A 19,825-nucleotide genomic window follows, 5' to 3' on the forward strand; every position below is an offset into this window, starting at 1 on the left:
GCAATCTTTCCGCTCTTCTTTTTACTTTGTATATTGAACCGTTAGGCCAGTGGATAAGGCAAAGAAAAGATATCAAAGGTGTAACAGTTACTAATGAAGAGCAAAAACTTGCCTTGTTTGCCGATGATTTACTCTTGACCATAACCCAACCTACACAGACCCTACCCATAATAATAAAAACACTTGAAGAATACGGTACCTTTTCAGGCTATAAAATAAATGTAAATAAGACACAGGTACTAACTTTCAACTACAACCCACCCCAAAATATTAAAGATGAATACAAATGGAGCTGGGATGCAGAGGCGGTAAAGTATTTAGGTATCATACTACATAGAGACCTAACAAAAATGTATGAGGTTAATTATATACCTTTAAACAACAAGTTACAATTAGACTTGAAAAGATGGAACAATGTGCCGTTTCTGGATCTTAACTCTAGAATTGACTCAATAAGGATGACTCTTCTCCCTCAACTGCTGTATTTATTTCAAAGTCTGCCATTTTCAATACCGCAAAAACAATTTGTAGAGTGGGATAGAATGATATCAAGATACATTTGGAGAGGCAAAAAACCCAGAATACAATATAAAACATTACAACTAAAAAAGACAGTGGGGGTAGAAACCTTCCATGTTTACGTGAATATTTCTATGCTGCCCAGCTGAGGCCACTTGTTTGCGCGTGCTCACCGACTTACACGGCAGGATGGAAAAGCTTAGAAGGGCAAACAATTAAGAATATTCCATTGAAAGCTTTATTATTCGACATTAAATTGCAGCAGAAAACTAACTTTCAAGATGACACAATATCCAACACGATGCTCATGTCATGGAACGAAGTTATTAAATTATGTAAGTTGGAGGGAGATACAAAAATATACAGATGGTGTGCTTATGACTCCGAGTTTACCCCCAATAAATATGACAATAGATTTAAATTTTGGATTTCAAAAGGATTAACAGACTACAACTCCTTTGTTCATAAAGGGGCACTACAATCATTTGAATGTTTAAAACAAAAACATGGACTGGACTCTGAAGATTTCTTCAGATATTTACAGATCAGACACTATTTTAACCAAAACATAAAAAATCAACAGGTTGAAGGATTTTTACAAACATTTATGTCAATAACAAAACCAATTTCCCCTACCAAAATCATATCTAAATTATATGACAGCATCCTGGTGGGTAAAGGAGGGAACACATATTACGTAAAGAAGAAATGGGAAACAGAAGGAAGAATTAATATTACGGAAGAGGAATGGACTTACATATGTCAGACTCAGTGGACCACGACTGGGTCGAATATTTGGCGTGAATTCGAATGGAAAAACACAATGAGATTTTTTGTTACACCAGCCCAGAAAAGGTACCAGGGAATAGGAGATACCTGCTGGAGATGCAACAAGAATACAGCCAACCACTTTCATATATTTTGGGAATGTGCGGTTATACAAGAATACTGGTTGGACATTCATCAGCACTTGCAAAATATATTTAATATTGTTTTTCTCCCATCTTTTACTACAATGTACCTGGGTAAAGTAGACCTTCAAACAATTGGCAAAAAGGACAGAAAACTCATCAATATTCTGTTGACGGCGAGCAAAAAAAATATTACAAGAAAGTGGCTCAAACCTGAAAGACCAACAATAGAGAGTTGGATTGATGTCGTGAAAGACATTTTTATTATGGAGAAGATTTCATCTACCCTCAAATTACAACTGGACAAATTTTACTCAATGTGGTCCAAATGGACAGAATATGTAAAGCCTGTAAGATCTGATTTTGCTTAACGTAAACACATATACCACTGTTTGTCATGATATGTCAATGAATGGGTTCCCTTGCTCCTCTATTTGGTAGTTATATATTATGTTCTTCTGTATAAAATGGAAAAGCAAAACTGCTGGAAACATATCCATTGTATCTTGAATGTAAACTATAAATGTGCTTTTCAATAAACTATAAATTTGAAAAAAAAAGAAATAGATAATCCACTCCAAAACATCTAGCAGGGCTGCCTTACTGCATGACCCAAATCCTGCACAGAACATGAAATGTTCAGTCTGTTTGTTCATAGTGAGGTAAAGCACAGATGATGGAAGGGAAGGACAAAGCCGTGTGAAATGAGCAGCTGATGGCAGGCTGATACCTGCACTACCAGGGTTCTCGCCAGCGCATTTCAGCGTAACAGGCCGTTACGCTGTCAGTTTAAAAGATTACGCTGTGATTAGGGCTGCTACGCTGCCTTTCAAGTTGTGGTATTGTGTTTTGAGCACATTTGCTTGCGTAATATTTCCATATTTATGTGACAAAACTTCTTTATTGGGGCAATTGGCGCTGTGAAAGAGTTATTTTGACAGATAACACCATGTGCGTTTGTTTTTATCAACTGGGTGCCTATCTAGGTTAATTTATGTCTCCCCACCTCGGCCGTACTTTCCTGTCGATTTGACACGTTCCCTTCTAAAATTAAGAGTCGCTTCCAATCTCGGGGTTACAATTAGCATGTCTCGGTTGTTTCCGTGATGCCATGTATGGTGAATAGTGACCTAAATCACGAGCATTTGGAGCATCTGCGTGACGCTCATTGGCTGACATCTGGGCCGGCCGCTCGCGAGATTTAATGAAGGCTATTGTGCGTGCGCATACTGTCGGGCCGTCCTGACCTGCCATTACGCTGTAAAAAAATCCTGGTGAGAACACTGACTGCTGTTCAAAAATGTGGGGTCTTTTTTTTTTCCACCAAGGCAAACTCTCTGAAACATTTACACTTCACTCATGACACATATTTTAACTATAAATTACTGTCTGAAAAGGACTAACTAGCCAGGCACAGCTGAAACTACCAAAGAACTCCGTTGTTTACAGGCATGTACAGCCAGTTTCAGTATGAAAACCTCCTGACTATTTGAATCCAGTCACTTTTTTCCCCGCAAATTTCCTTGAATTGACCGACTGAAGAGCATTTAAGAATGTGTGTAGATTCATCCAGGTCATGGAAGTCAGGAGCTTTAGGAAGCCTCTCAGATGATAACTGAAATGTCTTCAATATCAAAAAAAGAGAAGTCCAGTTGCTTTTTACTGAAGCTTTCTCCTGTTTTCTACAACTTCTTCTCTGACCTTGCAGTCATCCTATTTCAAAGGCACATGGATCACTGACCAGATCTCAAGAACATCATGACAAACTTCCAACATAAAATACTTCAAAACTAAGTCAACATGTTATGGCAGCCGCCCTCCACATTAAAACAGGAGCTCTAATATCATCGTCTGCAAATATATCCTAAGATTTATTTGGACTGAAAAGGAGAACCTTTCCAATTTCATTGTACACCGTATAATGACAATAAAGCTCATTCTATTCTATATATACATAAATCCATTCAAGTACAGCAGGAACCAAACTCAGCTGATGAGATTCCAGAATTTTATGCTAACATGTGCTCCCTTTAATATTCATTTTTATATGTCCATGAACTTGTCCTCTTCATTGTCTGCTGTTTCCAGAAATATCAGAGGTGAGACTGGATGGTCGATGGGTTAATGTCAGCTGGGATAAGATCCAGCTCCCTGCTGCCCTCTACAGGATGAAGCGGGTATAGCTGATGGATGCACCTACCCAAGCCTGTGCATAAGGTAATGTAAAACAGAGTTATGACTTTAATAGATCCCTGAGTGACTCCTGAGCATGATGTGGGGAACGGAAGGACTGTTGTGAAGTTCAGCAAACTGGTAATTCTAATAAAACATCTTAAGAAATTGTTCAAGGAGGAAAGCTATTATTTAGCATATGAGCTCTTTCAAGTTCATGGCATTTTCTCAATGTCTTCTTCATAACAGCTTCTGCCACTGTGGAAACCAGTTGTATCAGCACATGGATAAAAGTGGGAGATTTCATGGAAAACAGGAAATTATCTGGTGACCCCAAGCTTTTGAATAGTAATATGTGTGTGTGTTAAAACGTGAACATGCATGGCTGTGTTATGACTCCACTTCTGTTTTTCATGGTAAAGATAACCAGAGCAGATCAGCCCAGGCGGTGACATCATCAGGTACGCCGGTGTTTGATGCACGTTAACCAGGATGAGCGGAGGACGTTGTTCTAAAATGAGGACAGATTCAGCAGCTTAATTCTCGCCTCAAATGTTTTCAAAAATACTGTCCACTTAACCGTAATAAAAGAGAAAGTTTGCAACTGAGCCGCCACAGGAAGGCGGAGTGCATCATTTTTTGGGTCCTCTGGCGCATATCCTTTATCCACCGTGTGAAAATAAACTATTAGAGAAACTAGTCAACTATACTTCGTTGGGTGACCAAAAGGCCGACATCCAATCAGCATTAAAGTTCCTGAAACATCCAACATGTCATTATTAACTAACAGAAAAAGATGAATCGCTGCAGAAAAACTGATTTAGACACAACAAACAATAACAGAAGCAATATAGGTCACATTCTCCATGCCATTTATTTTATGGAATGAATTTCAAGTTAGCAAACTGTGTAAAAGTTCTATTTTTAAGCTCCAAGCTAATCATTTAAAATCTGTCATAGTACAGTCTGAAATCATAGACAACCGTATTCCTGCTGATTCAACAAACTAACCCGCCACAGTTCCACGTACAAATCTTTCAATCAGCTGCGTCACCAACAAGTCACAGGCACATCATGAACACAAAGTATTTGCTTTGACTCCTCCATGAATTACAGGCTTGTATTTCACCTGAAAGCAGAGCCTGAGACCGAGGTGTTGCTTGTGAAGGACGCTGTGTCTGCAGCTGAAGAGAAGCTGTCCGACCTCTCCTCAAGTCCATCAGTAGAGGCTTCTCTGCATCCTCTCTCCTCCATCAGCTCCATCCACTTCATCAGCCGGTAAAGCACGGCTGCGTTTAGCGTTGAAAGATGCCCGCTTTCTGCATCGTTTTGGTTCCACGTTAATTCAGCCAGTCCAACTCATCCTCATCCTCACCAAACAGAGGGGCGGGTGGTGGACGCCCCTTCAGGCTCTGGACATTAATGAGAAACAGAAAAGCATGAAGGCCGTGCAGCAGCGTTCTAATAATGAGGCTTTATAAAGCAAATTATTATGAAAACATCCCAGACTGACTGAACACAGACGGAACACAAAGACAGGACGGGGGAGCGAGGCCGAGCGCTGAAGTCTGAGAGCTCAGACTGAACTCCACAGAGTCTTCCTCACCATCTCATCCTCCTCTTCCTCCTCACTGGGTGCTGCTGGGGGTTTGGCACGAGTTATGTTCTGGAAAAATGGCTCCTCTCCATTTTCCTCACCAACTCCCCCAGTCAGACTGAGAGAACAGCAGACACAGGGTGGGGTGTGCAAAGAGAGAGTGGAGAGGAAACAGGAAGAGATAATGGGGACAAAGGCAGCAAGAACAGATCACATGGGCAGTTAGTTTGGAGGAGATGTCAGCAGAGATGGAGGCACACATACAGTCGAGTTAATGGACATTTAATGGCTTCATGCTCAACCTGCAGGCGGAGCAGACCACAATCAGATCAAATGGTAGGTCATGTTTGGTACCAAAAATACAAGAAAAAGATTTTGCTTAATTCAAGGATGCTCTGACATGGTGCTGTGGCACAGTACTGAGCGTAGATGCGTTATTTCATACAAAGAACATAGAATTAATAACATTTTGGATCCCGGTGTGCAATGAGGCGTCGCTGTACACCCAAACTGATTTGTCACCAGTTTCCTGTTGTTGTGTGACATCAATGCCTCCAACATTTCATTTTATACATCGTCTGTTGTGAACTTGTGCATCTTCCCTTTATTCAGAGTGTGAGTAGGTAATCAAAGTCTGGCAGTGAAATGTCTGATCCCATCTAGCTGTGATGTTGACATTACTTCTGTGTGCATCACCTTATACTTGGAAAATTCAAAACCAGGGGAGTCAAACATGCGGCCCTCGGGCCAAAACCGGCCCTCCAGAGGGTCCAATCTGGAAAACACTTTTGTAAAGTGTAAAAATTATAGAGAAGGCATCAACTGCAGATAGTAAATTTGTAAAACTGTAAATGTAAAATAATTTCTAGACATGACAAGTTGTTTGGATCATAAAGTGAAATATTATATTGTTCCTTGTTCTTTTATCATTTCGTCTCATTTTTGTAATATTTTGTCTTGTTTTTTGCTTTTTTTTGTCTGACCTTTGTCGTTTGTCTCGTGTTTTTGTCGTTTTCTCATTTTTGTTGTTTTGTGTTTGCTTTTTGTCTCACTTGTGTTTTTTGTCTTATTCTTGTCATTTTGTGTTTTACTTCACTCTTTGTTTTTTGTATCATTTTTGTTTTGTTTCACGCTTTTGTCATTTTTGGTCTCCTTTGTCCATTTTTTGTCCTATTGTTTCTGGCTTTTGTTGTTTTGTGTCTCATTGTTATATTTTGTCTTGTTTTTGTCTTTTTTTTAAAGTAAATTACTGTATCATTCAGCTCCAGGTGACTAAATGTTGTGTTTCTCTGTAGACACTCTGATCTGGAAGTTGTAACGTGGAAACGATAAACTGAGGCTGCATGTTGTTTACGTTGAATTTATTCTTCTTAACAAATTCCAGTTTTTAATGTTTTGTAAAAGATAATTTCTTAAATGTCAATACTTTCAGAATTTATTTTTTTGCACTAAAATAAAGGAAATATTTGGAGTTGTCGTTATTATGCTTTGATTTTACTGGTCCAGTTCACTGGAGATCAAACTGGGCTGAACCAGTTTGTCCATTGAACTAAAAGCAGTTTGACACCTCTGCTCCAAATGATGCTGCATCATCTCCATCTCACCAGTTATTTACTGGACTGACTGTAGATCAAACCAAACATTTTAGATTTCAGGGATAGCCACAGCGCTAGGGCTTACCTTGTGTCCTCTCCTGAATTGGTCTGAAGCATATTAGGTGGTGGAGGAGGGTTGGCTGGGGGTCCGAAGGCTTTGTGAGGAGCATCGTTTAGCTCTTCTACAGGAGCTCTCTCTGGGCCCACCTCAGTGCTCACAGCAGCTTTAGAGTCGGACACAACTGCCTGTCCATCCTCAGGTGGTAAACTCTTATCAGGTCCATCATCTGGATGTGCAGACTCGCTTCCTTCACAGGTTTCAGGAGCAGAGGGCTGCCCCTGCTCATGGTGGACCTCAGACTCTGCTGCTGCCGTCTCTTGTGGTTCAGGTGCAGTGGTGGAAACTGAATGGAGATCAGTGGCTGCTGAAGCCTCTGCCTGGCTTTGTGTCTTTGACTCCAGGACTGTCTCGGTCTCGTTCTCTGAGGCTGCATCCTGATCCACCTGAACCTCACTGACATGGAGAGAACCCGAGTCAGCCACACTTTCTTCTTCCTCCTTTTCTTCCTGTTTCGATTCTTCTTTCTTTCCATTCACATTCTGAAGAGGTTTCTCCTCGCTTTGTTTCACATCTTCACTTTCTTCCTCCTCCTCTTCTGCTTCCTCCTCCTCCTCCTTATGTGGTCTCAGTGCAGATTTGTTTGTGCCACTGAGGAGTTGCAAAGTTACATTCTAGAAAAAATAAGCAAATGATCACAGAAAAGCTGCAAAAACATGATCAAAGCATCAGCCAAGTTTCATGCACCTTCATTATTAAATTAGAAGTTTTTTGTTTGAAGTAATGTAGAGCATGTCTTTTAATATTAATCCATCCATCCTAGTGAAGCCACAAAGTTTAACTTTTACAAGATCATATATATATGTATGTGGTATGGGATATGATATCCATATAGCTTTTGTCACACAATAAAAGAGTAGGTGAACTCATCTGAGCTGAACTCTTGCTTTTCCTACAAAGATCTCCTTAAATAATCTGGACAAAGTGACTGATGGACACTAATAAGTGGATTGCAGTGATGTTGTCTTCACAGTTAACAACACAGTCTTTAAATGGAGGTTTAGAACTTTACACTGTGACACATTGGATGCCATTAGGTGTATGTGAACGGAACACTTTTGCATCATTTTGTCCATTTAATAAACCTGTCATGAATCAAATGCTTTTATTCGTCTTTACTTTCCCAAATGGGCTGCTTTGGCATCTCCATGTAAAAACCACTGACCTTAATGGTAGACACAATCACCCCCAGCACAGCCTGGCCGCTGTAGGATTCACTGAGGTCAAACTCCCCTCGCAGAGAGTGGTACACTCCGTTCATCACACGCTTCACCTGCAGGTACACAAAGACGACCTTACTGATGGTAAATGAAGCGTCCTGTCATAATCATGCAGTGCTCTCAAACTTTAGTCAACAAAACAGGTTTTAAAACCCATCAGTGCCCCTATTTAAAAAACAGTCAGATAATTATAGCAGTAATAAGAATGAAACATATATTAAATACCTTTAAATTGCAACACCTGTAAATCCTAATACAGTGCAACACAACAGAACTTAACTAATGAATTTATAAAATAAAAAAATACATATATCATTGTCATACCCATACAATTCTAATCACATTCAGTTTGTGTTAAAGTTGTATAACAATGGTCAGTGTGGCCTTTTTACATTTTATTATGATTTAGTTATTATCATTAACATGTTCTACACACACAGACTTACAGCTGTCAGTGATGTACATGCAGAATGTGCTGGCCTGAGACCAACACACACAACACGCTGTCAATGCAGTGAAGCTGTGTGGATAACATAAAAAAAAGCAGCAACATGCATGTACACAAAAGTAAAAATGTAGAACTCCAACAATTACAATTCACTGAATACAAGGACTTAAATACATGTAATAAAGAAATAAATGTAACATTACTAGCCGCTTATAGTAATAGCTATTATTATAACAAGAAAAGCACTCAGAGCGCAGCATTCTGCCAAGGCTAGAATGTGTCCATTGAACAACATGACCTTGTGCTGAGCACAGGTATGGTCTGCATACGTACGTTATGTACAGATACTGAGTCATGTAACTAAATATGTAGCAGATGGTGGGAATTGATGGGACTCAGAAACACCCCCACAATTTAATCAGTTGTTGCTTGGATCATTTCTGATGGATAAATCCTGATAAGTCCTCAATGGTGGATTTATAGTAAAATCACAATCATGTGATCGTCATCAGGCAGCTGATGTAGTGTTCACTGGTTGTCATGGTTACAGTGAGGCATGATGCTACCTTGCAATGACACAGAAATCTTTAACTAATCTGTGGATCCAGACTATAAGCCGCATCACTGCCAGAATCTAATCACCTGGTCCTTGTGTCATTTCTGATCTTCCCTGAAAATTTCATCCAAATCCGTTGGTCTGTTTTTAAGTAATGTTGCTGACACACAGACAGACTGATTCACACATGCCGATCGTCACAGAACAAGTAATAATAATAATTATTGTTGTTATAATAGTGGCAGCAGCAGCAGTTGCTGTCATTAAGTATGGCCTACACCAGAGTCATCTTGTTGGGGACATGCTTTACTGTTGTCCTGACATTCTACATATCCATCAATCATAAAAGCTGTAGTTTTGTATTTCTCCATTGTACTTGAAGGTATCTGACTAGTTAATAATTTTTTTGATTGATTAATATGGTTTTAAAGGGACAGGTTTACACAGCTGATTTATATACATTAACTTCTGGTAACTAGAGGTTGAACCACAAGCAGAGATCACACAACTCTTTCATAGCATTTAATAGGTTATCCTGACATAATTTAATCTATTGGAGTCTGCACACAAACTGTCACATGGATCTGTGAACATTTTAACAATCCCAAATGAGATCTAACAGAAGTGAGTCAATTTTCCTAACAAGGAGCAGTTCATCTTAAATGAGTGCACTGTATCCCCTGCAGTGTGTGACTTCATCTTAACAAAACAAGCTGGACGTATGACTGAAGGCTCAGCCATCCTGCACTGACACCTGGAGGTGATAATGAGCTACTGCTGATCTTTTCTGAGAAAGGCTGCCTCGAGCATGATGAAAAACTGCACAACTGGATGGACTGATTGTGCCGCGCCCTCATCCAGTGTGTGCTTTGTCTGCTCACCTCTGCTGCAGTGTCTCCTGAACCGTCCTGCTCCTCCACTTGTCTCTCCAGTTCAGCCACTCTGCTTTCCAGCTTCTCCCTGACCGCCGCTCCCTGCTGCTCCAAGGAGGCATACTGAAAGAGACGAACACACATCCATCTTTAGAAAATGTCACTTTTTTTAGGAGCCAAAGTCCTCATAGAGCAGATCACAGAACTTAAGGCTGAAAACAAAATTAGGTTAGGATATGTTCAGGTTTATGTTAAGCCAGGGCAAGGTTTGATCCTGATATACTGCTCATACTGCATGCATCACAGTCTGGTTTGTGTCAGTTTTGACCCTCATAACATGTGTCTATACTCTGGCTTGCTCTGGAGGTTCATTCTTTATGGGTTCAGTAAATGGTCTTGAGACAATCTGAACTGTAATAAATTGAATTTAATTGATTTATACTAAATTCTGAACTACACATCTATTTAGAACGCATAAATAGCCGGTCTGACAATAATAAACGGATGATTAATCCTTAACTACAGTTCCAGAGAGCAGGGAGGGTTTATTTTTTCAAATCTTACACCACTGGTTTTTGGAGAAAAATATCGAACACACAATATCAACATAAACACACTGTTGTTTAAAAGTTTGGGGTCACTTGGAAATGTCTTTATTTTTGGAATAAAAATGATGAGAAAACCCTTGTGCAGTTATGTTAGCACATGAATAAAAGTGTGAGTTTCATGGAAAACATGAAATTGTCTGAGTGACCCCAAACTTTTGAACAGGTGTGTGTGTGTGTGTGTGTGTGTGTGTGTGTGTGTGTGTGTGTGTGTGTGTGTGTGTGTGTGTGTGTGTGTGTGTGTGTTTTACTGAAGCTGAAAATGGAACGGGAAGTGATCAGTCTTGTGGAGTCATTTAAATGACGGTAGTACTGCTGCGGTGGAAGTGAAGACCAGCTGACTGTGTTGTTCTTCAAACATAAAGGTCTCCCTCACTACCTGCTCTCCTCCCTCAGAGCCATCAGAGGGCTGTAATCAGAGTTTTCCACCATGTTGTCTTCCTGCTCAGATGCATCCATCTCCAAAGCATTTTCTGCTTCCCCAAGGTAAAGGATCAGGCCTCTTGCACAATAAATCCTGCTGCCACAACCTCAGCCAGTCAAATGGCAGCTCAGGTACCTATGGAATCTTCTGGCACCTCTTTTGTTCTCTGTTTTTATCAGATTCTTGATTTTAAGAATATTCAGTCATGATGCAGGTACAGATCTTGTGACTGTGTCGATTCACCCTTTCACCTCCATATGACTCCTGTTCCTTCTTTGCAACATATAGATGAGAAATCCTAAGCAGATGTACCTGATCAGTGTTTGGAGATTTCCTTATGACAAAGACCAACAGGTGCCTGTCAACCTGGGAGCTGCTGTTAAATGTTAAAACGGGTCAAATTTGACTGGAAGAGTATCTGAGGATTAAGGAAGTAGCAGTTCTGGTCACGCTGAAATTAGTCATCTAGGAAACATGTGGGTGTGTGTAGAGGGCTGAGTATGGCAGAGCTATAAGCAGAAACATAAAAGCAGTAAACAATATTTTAGCCGTTGTGTATGTAAATGCACTTTTTTACAAAGCTGGTGGAAAGTCACACTCTGGACAAAACGCAGTCCCTGCTAATGACGACGCTTTAATCTGTTTAGACTGGATAAAGTCTCCTGTCCTACCTTTTGCTGAAGGGCTTGCAGCTCTTCACTCTGATTGCCGTGCTGTAGCAAACTCTGTTCTTCTGAATCTCTTGACTGCTTGAGAGCTGTAAACTGTTGACAGTGAAAGATGTCAAAAGTATGAAAATCACACGACATGATCACTCTATTTCCCAATACGGCGATTTTCTTTCTTTAAGATGTTTCATTCTGTCTTTTTTGTCTTTGATAGCTGAAGAGAGACAGGAAAGAAAACAAAAATGGCCTAAACTTGTTTAAATCTAATTAAACATAATGAATTTACAGGAAAAGTGACTTAGGGAAGCTTTTTGTTTTCCGCTTTTGAAATACTGTCCCATGGCTTTATTTTGTGAAGCCGCCACACGAGCAGATCTTGGTGTCGGTAGCAAATATTCAAACGAGCACATTAAAGGCTGATGTGGAGAAGGGTTCAATGTGAACAGCAGATGAACACGAGTCAGTCCTTGGTTTGGTTAATATTTCAGCAAAACACAAATATATTAGATGACGGTTTTAGTGACTAGAGGAGTTGATGTGCAACGTGTTCATATAAAGAGCTAGACCACACAAAACAAGCGAACAACACATACAAAAACACGCTGCAGCGCGGACGTCCGCATTCTATCGTAAACATGGATGTCAGCGTTTACTATACAGCTGTATCTAAACGCGGACGTCCGCGCTGCAGCGTGCATACATCGTTCGTCCGTGTTCCGCGCTCCGGTCAGAGGGAATTTCTGTTGCATTGCGCGCTCACTTCCGCTTTTGATGACGTATCGTGCTCAGACGACTTGTCGACACGTTGTTAGGTGCAGCCCTACAATTGATTAAATTGTGTCGCATCAACTCCTGCCATCCGTACATAACGTACACATGCCTGTGCTCAGTGCTGTGAGTTCATCTATATTAAACGGACACATTCTATGTTGCAGTATTTCTGACAATGCCATATGGGGGAATGAACAGCCTTGGAGGAGTACTGCGCTCTCTGAGTGCTTCTCTAGTTACTATGTGAGATTTTGTGGGAACTCAAAGGGACTTCCTGCTGCCCACCACTGCCTTATGGCTCTCATCACAACAGGCCCACCTTAAAGGTAAGGGTTAGGGGACAAAGATAACATAGATATGTGTCTGTTTTAAAAAGAATACTCAAAATAGATCAAGAAATAGAACAGAATACTGTTAAAATAAATAAAATATAGTAAAGTAAGATACAAGAAAAATAACTTCCATTATGTTTTCAGCACACCCTGTGCTATTTACACAAGTAGGTTGGTTTAGTTTCTTCAAACTTGCAGCTCAAGGCCTCAGGAAACAACAGAGTACTACATTAACACATTTCAATTTAAATAAACATCAAAGGGATCAATAAATGAAAGAGCCTGATACAAACTCTGCAATGAAACTTTAAGGACTTGTTTACCTTTTCCTGTAATTGACTGAGCTTGTCCTGTAGCTCATCTCTCTGCTCTGTCAGTTCAGCCAGCTCTCCTCTGTGCTGCTCTTTAGCTGAAGTCAGCATATGATCACACTTCCTTTTCCACTCCTCGTCCAGCTCCAGCTGAAGCTGAGACAACTGCAACACACACAAAATACCATTAGCGGCCTTGGTTAAGAGGTAAGTGTAGCTCCTCAAGAAAACCTTTTCCATAAAATGTCTTATTAGCTGATTCAGAAGACGTTTAATTAAATTCAGAGTATAATTTCCCATTGCAGTACAATTCCACAAATATCTCTGTTCAGCAGGCCTTTCACTGGATGCTACCTGCTCAGATACAGCGTTGTCACTGCTGCTCCTGGCTTTGCGAAGTTGAGCTCTGAGGTTGTCCAGCTCCTGCTGGCTGCTCTTGCGGAGCTCCTCCACCTCCTCATCCCGACGCTGACGCTCTGCCTGCCATTTCTTCTTTCTTTCTGAAAGCGCCTAAATGTGAGGTAAGCCCAGAGTTGGTCAGGATATACATTTTATATTTGAAATAGGATAGGATTAACTGTACTGGTTCCTCATTGGAGAGCAGAGTCGTACTTTTATACACTATAGCAGTGCTACATTTTTGTTACTGCAGTCACAATGTTTTTAAAGAGAAAAAAAACTGTTTTAACAAACTTTTTGCACATTAATAGCTGTGAGGGAACAGCACTACATTTTCTTGTTGATATGGAAGAACTGTAAAAAGAAAAAGCTGTACATTTTGTTGTTGGGATGCCTGGAAGAAAACAGTGTTTCATTATGTTTTAACACGCAAAGAAAGTGTTTACGTGAATTTGTTCGACTTGAGGCTGTAAAGAGAAGAGCAGTGCTACAGAGATACTGTTGCTATGATATGCTGTGAAGAGGAAAAGAGTGTTACAGTTTACTATTGCAATAGAGAGTAGCTGCACATGAGTAAAGGTGGCATCACATGGACTTATTCAATAATCTCACTGCAGAACCTCTGCCTGAATTACTCCTAAATCTGAAAAATTTCATATAAATAAATAAATTCACCATACTTTTGGTATTTGTTTTCTACTTGTGTATTGAGTTATTTGTGCATATCTTCCATAAAAAAAAATAAGAGTCCTGCACCCTTTCACTGACAGAGGGACAAAAACGTGACGGGTACTCACTCGTTCCAGGCTCTCTTTATCAGTCTTCAGATCTTGCAGCTCCTCCTCCATGGTGTTCACTTTCAGCTCCATCTCTTTGCGTCTTTGCTTCTCTGAGCGGTACTGAGTCTGGGCCCTCTCTGCTACCTCCTTCAGCTCTGAAAGACACAAACACAACACTAACAGCGCTTCTTTGACATTAACTTGACCTAAAAAAAACCAGTCCACCATTTTCTGCTATTTTTTTGCTCTTTATGCTTCAGGGCTCTGTTCTCCATACATGCGCTTACTCTGATTGGATGGATTGATGATGGTACACCTTTATGGACTTTTCCTCTGGAACTGCTACAAAACCAACACTTTCAGCTCCAACCCTCTAAATGGTAGGATTATTCACATCTGCACTTGAATCGTGTTCTATATTCCCAACAAACCTGAACTTATTTACCTCAGAGGCACAAAAAGAAAAATGTTGACTGACCAGCTGAATGAGTGCTAGTCATGGATGTGACACTAAAAACAACAGCATACTTTGATTCAGCAGGACATCACCCAAAATGCTAAAATAGGTTTGGTGAGTTTTCACATATATTATATCCAATGACCTCTATAACTCTAAATGTTCAATAATGGAATCATGAGTCCGTCAGATTTATTATAGATCTAGAAAAATGACTAAGTCTGCTGGGTCAAAATTATACATACAGCAACACGAACTACCCATTTTGGTGATGTACAAAGTTGTGGTAATCAAATTTTCTTAGTGGCATGGCCTCTTAACTTCTTGTAAGTTATTATGATTGACTACAGCTGGTGACTCCTCTGAGCCAATCTAAATAAGACCCATTTGATACAGTCATTAAACTCACCCACAAACACTAATGGAGAAGTCTGAGGAGCTCACAAAGTAAATCGTTGACTTGAAAAGATCAAAAAAGTCACTTGGAGCCATTTTAAAACAGCTACAGATCCAAAATCAAATGTGCAAACCACTTTTTAGAGGTATGAAGTGCAGAATAAAGCTGTGTCAGTGCCACAGTCAAGATCATGGTCAAGAGTCAACCTAGAATCACCACAAAGCAGGTCTGTAATGACTTAGAAGCTGCTGGAGCACAGAAGGTAGTGTCCAGCCTAGTGTTTTTTACATCCGCATGGACGGCTACCAAAAGATGGGATGAAAACCACCAAGGGGCATTTAATCAAATATTAGCATTGTAGTATGTATATGTTTATCATATTTTCTGAAAACCTGTAATAAGTTTATGGGAAAAAAAACAAATGCATGATTGCCTTTTTGCAACAAAGACACACAGGTTTCAATGATTCCTTCATAGAAAATCAAGACTAATAGGAGCCACTGGAAACTGAAGACTGCCATGATGTACAAGTGTTTGCTAATGTTTGTTCACAACTGTACATCACGCTGCTGCTGATGACACAAAAGTATTAAATGAGTACCAATCCACTGCTGAAAACAGACCCAAACAACTAAGGAATATATTTGAGGTCTGTTTTAAAGATATATCATCAGCCTTTTTTTTCATCTGACTGAGATATTGCAGATGTTTGTCCACCCACGTATATCACTAACAAAGCATTACAATCTAAAGCCTTCGCTATGATTGCAAAACTTAATTCTACCCCAGAGCTGAACATTATCGCCCTGATGCACACAGGATTTATTGCAGTCAGGTGTACTTCATTCTCTGGCAACTGAGTGCAAAAACAAGCCATTTCAAATGGACTATTAATTATATTTTTTGCAATTTTCCTAATGAATAAAGACTATCAAAACACACCGTCCAGCTGTGTTTCCAGGGAAGCAATACGTTGGCAGTGGCGCTCACTGTCCTGCAGCGCTGAGCCGAGTTTATTCTGTAGCTCCATGGATTTCTGCTGGTGAGCTGAAGCGTCTAGCTGCAGCTGAGACACCCGTGACGCCGACAAAGCCAGGTCCTCCGTCAGACGAACCTGATAGAGATACATGGGGACAGCAGGAGGGTGAAAGGAGGAGATGCACCGGTGGTATTCACAGCAAAATAACACGCCCAGGTCAGACGGAGACAGAGAAATAATACAGTGACAAGCCTGGATGACGGGCCACGTCATGCTAGTGGTGCGAGCAAGATGTCTCTGTGGGAGAAAACTGGTGAGTGTTGACTGATGGAAAAGGAGGCAGAAGGGAGAAAAGAAGAAAAAAGTTAGTTAAAATGCCAATGAAGGATGATGCAGAGAGGATGATCCAGTGGCAGCAGTCAGACTAGGATCAAATAGTTGTTCTGTACAAACTAGATGGTCAGTCCTGTCCCGTTTGGTGGAACTGGTGATTTACAGTCTGAAGGATTTATCTGTTGTGTGGTAATGAATTGATATCACTGCAGAATAATTTCAGGTAGAAAGAGGAGGTTTTTATTCCTGAGCTGAAATCGTCAATGATAAAGTTCATGGTTCTTATTTTGCAGATACCAGTTGACCCAGTCTGGTTGCGGCACACAGAGAAAACAGGCTCACCTGGCCGGAGCCTAGGTCCACAGGCAGTGCATGCTGAGAAGGGAGAGCAGTAAATACAAGATTTTCCTCAGAGTTGCAAGAAACGCAAATAACCAGGCAGATAGCAGTTATCAAAGACTGGAATTAGCAGACAGCAAATCATGAAATAAACGCCGTAACAATCTCCACTGACTGTGAGAAATACTGTACTACAGTGTATCCTGGTGAAAATGTGAAATCTAGATTGTGTGTAACAGAAAAAAAGATGCATGTGACCTTGAACAACTAATCTAATACAGAACAAAGTGCATCATTGTTTAGTTTCTGTCCAGTGAGAACTGAGTAACTCTAAAACATCAAGATGACATCCTTTCACTCTAAACTTTATAATGTGTGAGCCTACAGATTTATTTTCTTTATTTTTGTATTTTCTCTGCTGTACTGTAAATAAGGCCTACATTCCTTCATGATATCTGAATAAAGGTTGAATGAATACAATAGTTTAGCATGAGATTGATAGAAGCATAGTTAAAGCAGAACCTGTTATTAAAACATGTCTGTGTCTGTATCACCACGGCCACTATCGATAAAAGGCACGACTGCCAAAAATTATTGCATGACCTCTTTTATCTACTTTGCCGTATTAATTTACACTTTTATACATACAATGCAAAAAGGAAGTCAAATAATAAATAGATTCTTTAAGAAGAGAAAAAGATGCTGAAAAAAGGAAGGCATTCTGAAGGTTCCAGTCGGGGAAGGCTAAATTACCACTAGATATTGTGTTCATTCTGAAGTAGGAGTCAATAAAAAAATACTGATAAATCCATGAAATCCTAACTTCGTTTAGCTCTGATATAAACTTCCAGTACAAGAGCACACTACTGTTGTCATAATATGAATACAGTCGATTTACAGCCTCATTTGTTTCCATTTTCACCAATAAAGACCAACACTCACCTTGTCCTGCTCAGCCTGCAGTAGTCTGGCCTGGTTCTGGTCACTGGATGACTTGAGGGAGTCATTCCTCTGCTCCAGCAGCTGGTGACTCTGCTCTATGTACCTGGAAAATGACAGCACCAACACAAGGAACGCGGTGGAATATGTGACAATCTGCATCGGTTTGTCTGTCTGACTGTTAGCAACATTACTCAAAAACAGAGCAACAGCTTTAGATCAAATTTTAAGGGAAGGCTTTATCCGTTGGAAATGATGCAGGGAACAACTGATTAAAATGTGGGGATGTTTCTGAGTCCCATCAATTTTTGTCACATGAGGTCACGTGATTCGGAATCCGTACAAAACGTACACATGCAGAACACACACCTGTGTTCAGTGCAAGGTTATTTTGTTTGTGGGTACATCTATAATAAACATACTAATAAACAAATACTGCACTTCTGACAATGCCATACGGGGGAATGAGTGCTTTTCTAGTTAGACATCTGGTCATTGGGGCCTGGAGCCCAATCTTGGAGTGTAGGAATCAAGGTGGAGTTTAACAACTTCTAGCTGAGTGCTTTAGTGCCCAAAAGTGCACACTGCTGGCACAATTACAGACTGGCAAGGTACTACAAAGATGTTTATTTAGATAGCTTAGATGTTGGGTTTCACAGGCCCCACAGTGTCTGCATGCATCTCATATCACTGATGATGCTCACATTTTAGCATTCAACAGTCCCAAATTTTCTCTGCTTTAGTCCATAACCGTCTGGTTCCAGAGCCCACTTCTTACCAGGCTACCTCAACACCCGATGTGGATGCTGCTAACCTAAGCAACATCTGAGCAAATATGGTTCTTATCTTTGTTCTATCGCTGATATCTCACAGCTTAAAAAACTTTGCCTAAGGGCTCACACTGAATGAACAACACTGGGATGAAGAACAAACACAATACACTTCATAAACGTAATCTCTGAGGAGGAGGTGGTGCAGCATTTTAGTGTTTGCATGCAGAACGGCTCACAGTCTGATAACATCAGGGGCAAGGTGTTGAACCACTGCTTTGCTCAACTGGGTGGATTTTCTTTTCCCTCTTTTAACAATCAATGTGGTTTAATTTGGAAAATATCAGTCATGGTCCCGCTTCCAAAAGCCCCTGCTCCATTTTCCCCTAGTGACTGCAGGCCTGTTTCCCTGTCCACATTGGTGGCTAGCTCACTTCAGAGGACTGTAAAAAGCCACCATGTCACCTCATGTATCCATGGACCCACTACAGTTTGCTTATTGCTCCATGAGAGGGCCAGATGATGCCCCTAAAAAAAACAAAAACTTTTTGTACATGGATCTGAAAAATAGTAAAATATATTCAGATGTCCTCTTCTCTGTTAGACACAATTCAACTAATCCTGAGTAAGACTGAAAGAGAGGCGACTCAAAACGGATCACATAGATTTTGGATTTCCCTAATGGGCAGATTGCTACAGACTGCATTTTATCTCGAATGGCAAACCACATAGCAGTGTGCTGTTACCTTTGCTCAGTGTTTTAGCAGATAATCTGGACAACACGGTATTAAATTTGTGGATGATACAGCCATGATCAGCTTTTTGGACAAAAACAGCATCAGTTCTGAATGATTTCTTCATCTGGTGTAACTACTTCCTTCCAGTCGGAGGTTTAGATATCTAAACATCAAACCCAAACACAAATTTATTCCCAAGCTAATATCTCTGTTAAAACATGGTAGGCATGGGAGTGTGGGGTAATCTATGCAGTAGAATATGTGGAATATGTATAAATTGGAAATTAGCACACACCTCCCTGGTGGTTACAGATTCAGAAAACTTTATTTGTCTTGAGGGGGTTTTATAATTAAGAATCAAAGCATCTAAAGTGGCCAAAATGTTAAGCTTTCCCCAAAGTTGTCCCTGCTTGGCGCTGTACTCACCTCTGGTTCTGGTTGATGAGCTCCCCGATTTTATGGTTTTGCTCCTCAATGCGAGCGCTTTTCTCAAAGACTTCTTTTTTCAAACATTCATTTTCCTGAAAAATAAAATGAGAGTTTTCAGAGCAATTCCTGATGATTTGCAACATCCATG

At 40.3% G+C, this 19,825-nt stretch overlaps 1 protein-coding gene across 6 annotated transcripts in view; it reads right to left on the minus strand.

Moving 5' to 3' along the window:
• Window positions 1–4,457: 4,457 nt before the first annotated feature.
• The window catches only part of fkbp15b (FKBP prolyl isomerase family member 15b), a 28,863-nt gene continuing 13,495 nt past the window's right edge, over window positions 4,458–19,825 (minus strand). For 4 of the 6 annotated variants that reach the window (XM_022209841.2, XM_022209840.2, XM_022209837.2 and 1 more), the window contains exons 18-30: window positions 19,675–19,769; window positions 17,745–17,847; window positions 16,806–16,838; window positions 16,094–16,265; window positions 14,316–14,452; window positions 13,474–13,629; window positions 13,132–13,284; window positions 11,709–11,801; window positions 10,018–10,131; window positions 8,078–8,185; window positions 6,880–7,526; window positions 5,209–5,317; window positions 4,458–5,014 (exon numbers count right to left, since the gene is read on the minus strand). In XM_022209841.2, coding sequence (XP_022065533.2) covers window positions 4,943–5,014; window positions 5,209–5,317; window positions 6,880–7,526; window positions 8,078–8,185; window positions 10,018–10,131; window positions 11,709–11,801; window positions 13,132–13,284; window positions 13,474–13,629; window positions 14,316–14,452; window positions 16,094–16,265; window positions 16,806–16,838; window positions 17,745–17,847; window positions 19,675–19,769 — 1,992 coding nt within the window. In that variant the 3' untranslated portion in view covers window positions 4,458–4,942. The remainder of the gene's footprint in view (window positions 5,015–5,208; window positions 5,318–6,879; window positions 7,527–8,077; window positions 8,186–10,017; window positions 10,132–11,708; window positions 11,802–13,131; window positions 13,285–13,473; window positions 13,630–14,315; window positions 14,453–16,093; window positions 16,266–16,805; window positions 16,839–17,744; window positions 17,848–19,674; window positions 19,770–19,825) is intronic. The other 2 variants (XM_022209842.2, XM_022209838.2) reach the window with 2 other exon arrangements.

This window comes from Acanthochromis polyacanthus, chromosome 7, assembly GCF_021347895.1.
Source record: "Acanthochromis polyacanthus isolate Apoly-LR-REF ecotype Palm Island chromosome 7, KAUST_Apoly_ChrSc, whole genome shotgun sequence".
In the NCBI taxonomy this organism is placed as follows: domain Eukaryota; kingdom Metazoa; phylum Chordata; class Actinopteri; family Pomacentridae; genus Acanthochromis; species Acanthochromis polyacanthus.